At 37.0% G+C, this 8,727-nt stretch overlaps 1 protein-coding gene across 1 annotated transcript; it reads left to right on the forward strand.

The window, feature by feature from the left end:
- The first annotated feature begins 2,474 nt into the window (after window positions 1-2,474).
- On the forward strand, window positions 2,475-8,671 carry fgf19 (fibroblast growth factor 19). The gene is made up of 3 exons (XM_007570734.2): window positions 2,475-2,742; window positions 2,827-2,930; window positions 7,086-8,671. Exons 1-3 carry the CDS (start codon window positions 2,532-2,534, stop codon window positions 7,398-7,400), a joined length of 630 nt encoding a protein of 209 aa, XP_007570796.1. The 5' UTR covers window positions 2,475-2,531; the 3' UTR covers window positions 7,401-8,671.
- Window positions 8,672-8,727: the final 56 nt, after the last annotated feature.

The raw sequence follows: 8,727 nt of genomic DNA on the forward strand, positions 1-8,727 counted from the left end.
TAATGAGAAGCTTAGACAAGTGAGCCTAAGAGGGCATTTGGTGAATGGTGATATTTGCTCAGATTATACTTTAACTTGTATGTAAATTGAAGGCAGCACAACGGAAGTTCAGGCCAGAATGTGATAACAGAGGAAAGAAGCCTGTTGTTGGAGTGTGGAATGACCCAGTCTCAGCACACAGCTTGGATTCCAACCAATCTGTAGACTTTAACCTGTCCACAAATAAAAATGGGCAATTTTGCTGCTTTTGAAAGCACTTTGTAACATAATTATGCAATGGGATCCTCAGCAGAAGACACATGGATTCTTTAGGCTCAGTGCAGCCTGTTAGAAGACACAATAACAAGGGAGCAGTAATCCATTTATCCAGCTCTTTACTTTATTGCAATAAAAACATCTTCACATTGCACGGTCTCATTTCTCTTCGTAAACAATTAGATAAAAAAGCAAAGCTGCAGTAAAAATGTTAAACTTTTACTCTCACTTGGTATATTTTGCAGAACCTAGAGTATTTAGAGAGTCTTGCAAAACTTAATTTCACTATTTGAACTCACTCACTACTCATGGTAAAACATTCAATGTTTTTATTGGGATTCCATCTGAAACTCAAACACAAAGTGCTCCATAATTGTAAATTAGGAGAGGAATAGCGCATGGCTTCAGTAACAAGTGGATTCAAGCCCCTCTGCGTCATTTAAGGTCTAATGTCTTTTTGCCCATCCTATCTGCAAAATATCTCAGGCTCAGTCAGTTCATACCAAGTGTTCAATCCTTACAACAAATTCTAAACTGGATTCAAATCTGGACTTTGACTGGGCCATTATAGGTGCCTTCATCTAAATAAAAATCACATGTGATCTCATCTGACCGGAACCTTATTCCTCATGTTTTCAGTGTTCTTGTCTTTTCTATGGAGCTCAGCATTGATTGGTCTTGACTATTCTTTGACTAAAAAACTTTCACAAAAAGTCTGGTTCTCTTGGAAGAAAGAATCCGCTAACAACTGAAAGAGAATGTTTTGCAGAGTTTAAAGATTTTGCAGGAAAATTAAAGCTGTCATGATTAAGTTGGTTGTAGGCAGACAATCATTACAATTTAGAATCATAAACACTTGGAATGTCGGACAGGAATAATCTGTATGATGGAGTTATTGAAATAAAAGAACTTATCGATACATCTAGTCTATTCACTATGATTGTCTGCCTTATCACTGAAGCCCCTTGAGGCTCAAAAACTGTCCTTGACCAAAGGCTTGATCAAAATGTTAAATGTCATTTTAAAATTTTTACCTTAAGCTTTAAGCCTTTACATGGACAGTCTGCTTTCTGATTTACTGACTTGATTCGACTGTACACCTCCTGCTGTCAGAGGTTATCTGATCAGAACACTTTGTTGGGGACCGTTTCCAAGCTTTAGAACCCAGACTGCTCATATTCATTCTGCAGCCTGTTTTTCATGAACTTTGGCTCCCCAAAGTTCATGGCTGAGGCCAATATCCTCCGTTGTATCCTCCGTTTATAATTGTTCTGATTTATGTTGTGAACTGTGAAGCGCTCTATAACATGTGTGCCTCAGAGCGTTCGCTGTCCTCTGGAGCCCCCTGGAGATCATTAGAGGCCTCTGGAGGAGCAGGCATTGTGTCGCTCCTTCCTCTTCATTAGGAAGGAGCTGTCAGTAATGACTTTTTCTGTCATGACTGACCTGACAGAGATTAGTCATGAATCACTGATAGTTTATTAAAATAGTTTACTGTCAAGAGCACTTTTATAGAGACAAACTGGGGAGAAAAAAAAAAAAAAAAAAAAAAAAAAAAAGAATAAGAAAGAGAAAGAGAAAAAACATACTACTGTTTAAAATTTTATGAGAAATTTTTATCAGTATGATTTTTATGTAGCATATGGATAAGTTTAATGGAAACAGTTTTAGTTACAGCAGAGCTTCTAAAAAAATCAACCAACTCCAACAATCATATTAGGTTTTTCTTTTCACTTGTCACAGCGTTATGACTGTTAACCTGGTTATGATCAGAAAGAGTGTTGTGTGTCTGGACTGTATGTTAAAAACTCAAAATTGCATCTTTTTGTTTATTTATTCTATGAACTTGATCTGAAATATTCAAAATAAAATAAAATATTTTTTTAACAATAAAAGTGTGGGTAAAATTGAAAACTTATGTCAGTTGCAAAAATTTACTTTTAAAAATTTACGTGTAGAAGATGAAGTGTGTTGAACATGTAGTTAACTGTATTTTATAATGTGTTTACCTTTTTCTAAAAGTTTGTGAATGAGTTCTGAGGTGAGACAGGTTGGCTTTGGGGCTGGTCGGGGGCCGAGCCAGAGCTCACATTCAGTTGGATGACGTGCAGGGGTGTGTTGTGGACTGCTTCTGAGAACTGCCTTTGGGAAAGAGGGTTATCAGGAGCTGATAAGAACTCCATTTAAAAGGGTTGCGTTAGGATGAAACTGATAAACTACTCCACTACCAGCTGAGGAAAGCAGAGGCCCAGGACTGTGCGGGAATTTGACAAACCATGCTGTTGTTTATGTTCATTCTATGCATTCCTGGTGAACTTTTTACTCTGGGAGTATTTTGCATGCCAATGATGGACCAGGGGCCACATGTCACCCATGGTTGGGGCCAGGTGATCCGGCTCCGGCATCTGTATGCAGCCAAACCAGGACTGCACCTACTGATCAGTGAGGATGGACAAATCCACGGTTCTGCAGATCAAACTCTTTACAGTAAGTCTAAACATTTGCACAGCTTACAGCAGCAGCCAATTACAGATTCTGAGGTTTTTGCACATGTAAACATTTGAACTGCAGGCCTGCTGGAGATCCAACCTGTTGGCCCCGGATGTGTTGTGATCAGAGGAGTGGCAACCACACGCTTCCTCTGCATGGAGAGCGACGGTAGATTGTACTCAACTGTAAGCTATTCAGTAAAAGTTATGAGTGGTCCATCTTCCATCTGTCTGTCTGTTAGGAATGAATTAAATCACTATCAACTAAATTTTAAATATAGTATTAACAAAATGAACCAAACAGATAATTCTAGATGACAGAAACAGTAAGGCAGAGATGTCAGCAGAGTTTAAAGACCCTTTTTGGTTGCAATTACTTGAACTTCAGCTCTCCTATGTCACTCAAACGTCATCTATGACCCAAGTAGCAAAGTGTCCTGAAACTAACTGTTGCCCCTATCTACATTTTTCATTTGACCTTGAGAAACTGCATTTACTCAGTGGAGTTGTGACTGACTCAACTCAGCCCTCGACCCAGCGGCTGTTTCTTTACAAATTCTGCCACCAATGAGCATCACGACTCTTAAAGTCCCCTCTGATGAAGTGCTTTGTAACATCTGTGCTATATATGGTAACTACCATGACCCAGGCTCACATTGAGACCATCTTGGTTGAAAATGTGCCATAGGTGTCCAAGGTAACTCTTGCCATGGAAACCCAGAAAGGAAAGAGGGAAAATATTTTTGAAGATCTATTTTCTAAGTCTAGTCAAATTCTCCTTTTTTCTCCAACTTAAAAGTCTGTGCAAGGGGGTCCTGTGGTGGTGCAGGGGCGCCACCACAGCATAGCTCTTGTCATGGTAGTCCCAGGTTCGATTCCTAGCCTGGCAACATTTGCCACATGTCTTCACCATCTCTTTCATTACCCTCTTTCCTGTTTGACTACCTTCAAATAAAGGCCACTAGAGACAACTAAACCTTAAAAAAAAGTCTGTGCAAGAAAAGAAACATCTTTAGAATATTTTAACGTTTTTTTTTTTTCTCCATGTGGAACATATTTTTTCTGTTGCGGAGGATAAAAAATTGCAGTGTGCAAAGTTTTACTAATTGTGTTTTTCAATGAAGTATTTCTGACAATAAAAATATATTTTCTTTCATTTCTAAAGCAAAAAAATCCTTTTTTTTTCACTTAAAGCCTCAATGGCATTTGGAAAATGTGGTTTGTCAAAGTCTTTCTATTTCTTGCTTAAGTCCTGAAGGGTAAGTGAAAAATATTTTTGGATGTATGATTTTTCAAAGTCTTTTTTTCCTTTCCATCCAGCACACAGAAAAAACTCTGTAATTTTTGCTACAGTAAAGTTTTTTTTTTCCCTGTGTGTTGAATGAGAAGAAAAATATAGAGAAAAATGGCATGAAAATAAATAAATAAAAGACCTAGACATTTTTGTTGTGTTTTGGTTGTTTGCTGTAGAAATGAAAGACATATATTTTTACAGTCAGAAAAACTTGATAAAAAAAACAGAATTCATCAAATTTTGCACATTGTAATTTTTGTAATCCTTAAGAAAACAATGTTCCACAAAGAGAGAAAAGAACTTTAAAATGTTTTAATCTATTTTTTTCTTACACATGACATTTAAAGTCACATGAAACTAAAATTTGTTTCAATTTGGAAAATGGGTCTTCTCAATTAACTGTTTTAATTGTACTGTTTAACTCAGTACAATCTAACATACGTTTAATTTTTGAGTAATTTTTCAGTTCTGCACATTTTCTTGATTCTACTTTTACTTCTCCTGGACAAATGAAATTTGTGTTTAAATCTATTTAATAAACTTTCCATTGCTTACTTGTTTTTCACCACATTATGACAAGAAACATTCAAAACACAGCTGATCAAGTCAGAAACAGTAGCAAATTGCCCGATATATTTAAGCTTTCTAAATCTCCCAATTGTACTTTACAAAGTACAATCCAACCATAAGCAGCAAAATTTTAACCAATATGGCCAGTTTAAATTTTTACTAGATATATGAAGTAGTAGTTGGCCCATGGTCACCCCTCAGGTGACCATGGGCCATCAGCAGACTGATTCCTGTCTACTATGCAGTTGATGTTGCATTTCAGGTGCAAAGGCTAGAATGTTTGTGTCATGAAATCCTGACTGCCTAAATCCCTCTGAAGTATCTAAATGTTTACTGCCTTTCACAGCAGCATCACCAGTTCTCATATAAAGTTTGCTTCAATTGGTTTTATTGTTATTTTTTTACTTTGAGGCTTTTACAGTCTACAGCAGGAGTACACAAAGTCGGTCCTCGAGGGCCGGCATCCTGCATGTTTTAGTTTTCTCCCTGGTTCTACACACCTGCATCAAATGATGGCTCATTAGAAGGCCTAAGCAGAACACTGACTTGCTGAGGAGGTTGTTACAACCACTAGGGAGAGAACTAAAACATGCAGGATGCCGGCCCTCGAGGACCGACTTTGGACACCCCTGGTCTACGGATTCAATTAAAGTTCAACAGCTGAGAGGCGGTGACTCACCTGCATGAGTGAGAGACTCAGGTGTGTTCCATTTATATATGAAACAGAGATCTTTGAAAGCACAGTTTGCTCCTCGTTTGGTACTGCAGAGCCAGTTGCTACTCAGAAAATATTGTTGAATTTACTCATTGCTGATTTTTTCCTGTGAAAATGGCCAGGCTAACTACAATTATCAGTACCAGGCAACTCCAGCCTCTCTGATGTACTCAAACAATAAAGGAACACAAGTAGAGGTTGTTTGATTATGTCTGCAAACAATATGAGAAACAAAATATTTTAATTACTGAAATTATGAATATCTTTTACACATAAACGATGTTGAATATTGTCAGTAAGGTAGTTCAGGTAGTTCTGAATTCAATGGAAATCCCTGATTTCCTTCAAGATTTCAGCTTTTGTGTGCAAACTGTACACAGGAGAGGAACAGCTCTTACGTCAAATTACGTTTTCCAACTTGCAAATTAATGACAGAAAGCTCAACTTAATATCACACCAAGATGCACAATTTCACTCAAACAGTAAATTAAATATATTATGACAATGCTTTAAAGGCCAAAAATACGGCAACTTATTTTAAAAAAATATCTTCTACACTATTTTAGTCTAAATTAAACAACTAAAACTTTGAGATATTTTATCATTCAGATATTTTTTGCAGTTTTGGTGCTGTTTAACAAAATATGTTTAATGCCATCCAAGCATCAATTCATTCTATTTTGATTGTCAATGATTTCAATAATTTTTTTTAGATACTTTTTAGTTATGTGATTCCAGTAAATAATGTCTACCAGTTGGAAGGCATCTAGAGTTGAGGTCTTTCATCCTCAACTTAAGAACTTAATAAATGGAAGAAATGTATAAGATTCTCAGATAATATTATGAATATGCATGAATATAACATTTGAACACCTTTTATTTCCAGTCAGTTGAAAAACATCCCCACTGAATTAGAAACCAAAAATATTTATTTTGTTTGCATACATTTAAGAAATCGATGAAGTAGGAAATAATAATAATGCGTGTGGTGTGAAATGAACTGGGAAAGGGAAGCACTGCCTTAGAACCAGTTTTTACTAATTTGTATAAAAGTGCAACTATACAGGTACAGTGTTGGAACATTGACAAATAAAGTTCCAGAGAGATATCTGCTGACCCAAGCTGTCCTCTCTCATGTTGTCAATCAGCTTTCATATTTGTAAAACACAACAGGCTACTCAGCCATTCAAACAGTCCACAAGTTCATCAACCTTTGTCCAGTACGGCGCAGGTTAGGATGTGTTTGCAAAGTAAAAAGCTTAATGAAAGGCTTTGCAGCAGCAACAACAACCTTGGCCTCTGGCTTGCTGTCTTTCGCCAAAGTCAACAACCATCGAAGAACCTAGAGGACCATATGAGTGATTTTGTTTCTGCTGTTGTTTCATTTCTATAAAGGGAGCTACTGTCATAAAACAATAAATATATAAGGCCTGTAAACAGATTCTTCATAATATATTTTCATATAATACAACAAAGCCAGTGACAAATACATCTATTCAGGAAGCGTCCAATCTCTATCTTATTGTGTAACTCTTCTCAATTAAGACTAAAAGATAAAATGAATAAAAAACACAGAAATAAAAATGAAAATAAAGAAAGAAATTTAATTAGTGCAAATCAAGAAAGATCTTGTGAAATCCCAGAATTCCAAATAAATGCACTACCTAACAGTTATTTTGTGCCAAAAAACACTACATACATTTGGAAGTAAACTCAATATGTTTGAATAAGCTCACATCAGAATGTCTCTGGTCTTTTCCAGCAAATATACAGCAGAGCTGACTGCACCTTCAGAGAGCAGATCCAGGCAGACGGCTACAACGTCTACACCTCTGATGGACACGGGGTCCTCCTCAGTTTGGGAAACAACCAGCAAAGACACAGTGGCTCAGACCATGGTGTTCCAGCTCTGGCCCGCTTTCTTCCCAGGTTAAACACCCTTCAGCAGGCTGTCCCCACAGAGCCGGATGTTACTGATCTGCTCAGTCCAGACAAAGTACAAGAGACCGTGGACATGGTGGGCTCCTTTGGCAAGCTGTCTCATATAATTCACAGTCCCAGCTTCCATAAGAGATGAATGGCCGAACTGAAACAGCTGTGAAGGTATGTGCCCAGGGACACCCAAGCACTACCTCCTGCATGTTGTAAACTCATGGACAGACAGGAGTAGCGACTGGTCAGCACATAGAAATGTTGGTGGCGTGGCTGTCCAGCCAGAGACGCAGAGAGGCATGCTCAGTGGAGCCTGACACCTGGAGGGAGTTCAACCCTCCATCCTGCATTTACACCCACTCAACAAACATGGGAGGTGTTCTCAGTTTTCCATCCTTCCAAAAGCTTTTTCCACATGAAGAAGTATGTTTGCACTGAAACAGTGACTAAAGTGTACTGATAAACCGCTGCGTTAGTGGACGGCTGGCAAAGGGAGAGACTTGCACAACATTGATCTGATAGTTTGTTTCAGTGCTATGTGTGATAAGTTGCCCGCTGATATTAGAGAGCCAATGATATATCTGGTGGTTCTTTTGACAAACTGCTTCTATTAATTGCACAGAAGGAAAAATGCATCTTTTGGGGTTATGGTCCTTTCAAAACACCTACAGAGTTAGTAAGTTCTCCAGACAAAAGTATTGTTTTGCAATACTTGTATTTATTTAGTTATTTAAATGATGTTAGTCTTAAGTTTTAGTGTTTACCTCTATTTGTACTGGATGTGTGCACATGTCCAATAGTGAAAGTGTTTAAAGATGTTTTGAAGTAAATTGTTGAAATTAAACATTGTAAGCTGAAGAGACAGTACTTTGTGAGATTAAGAAAATCATATTTAAATAAGAATTTCTAAGCATTTTCATTATATCACATTTGATTTTAGGTTAAAACCATCAGAATTACAACTGGTTAAATACATATTGAACACAATGACAGTAAATTTATTTCTCCTTTTAAGATGAAATCCAACCCAGACACTGACATCAACCAAAGCAATCCAGATATACAAAAAAATCAAGGCAAAGCCAAGTGTTCATCCTTCATGTGTTTATCCATAAGGGCTGAACACATGAGGAAAATTATAATTAAAAAACACACAAGAAGCTAAGAAACCAAATCTATCATTGTTACAATATTAGCTAATTTAATATTAAGAGAAGAGCAATGAAAATATTTATCTTTGCCCTTCACAAAGTTGTGATGCCACATAAAAATAACAGAGTTTTCCCTGCTGCATATCATACCAATAGCAGTGGTTACTTAATGGAAAAACACAGAATCATACCAAGTATTTTTGATGGGTTTCTAGTGAAGATATTTTAGTAAACTTGAAAAAAGGACTGTCTAACAAGGAGTTTGTTACAAGTGGCTAATTAGCCCTAAAATAAAGGTTAATAAATTTATATATATATATA

The sequence above is a fragment of the Poecilia formosa genome, unplaced genomic scaffold (genome assembly GCF_000485575.1).
Source record: "Poecilia formosa unplaced genomic scaffold, Poecilia_formosa-5.1.2 Scaffold267, whole genome shotgun sequence".
NCBI lineage: Eukaryota > Metazoa > Chordata > Actinopteri > Cyprinodontiformes > Poeciliidae > Poecilia > Poecilia formosa.

Excerpts from the sequence above, each read along its gene's own strand:
- fgf19 (XM_007570734.2), top strand. The coding sequence starts at position 2,532 with ATGCTGTTGTTTATGTTCATTCTATGCATTCCTGGTGAACTTTTTACT. Across the intron at positions 2,743-2,826 it reads TGCAGATCAAACTCTTTACA|GCCTGCTGGAGATCCAACCT; the intron begins GTAAGTCTAAAC and ends TTTGAACTGCAG. Across the intron at positions 2,931-7,085 it reads ACGGTAGATTGTACTCAACT|CAAATATACAGCAGAGCTGA; the intron begins GTAAGCTATTCA and ends GGTCTTTTCCAG.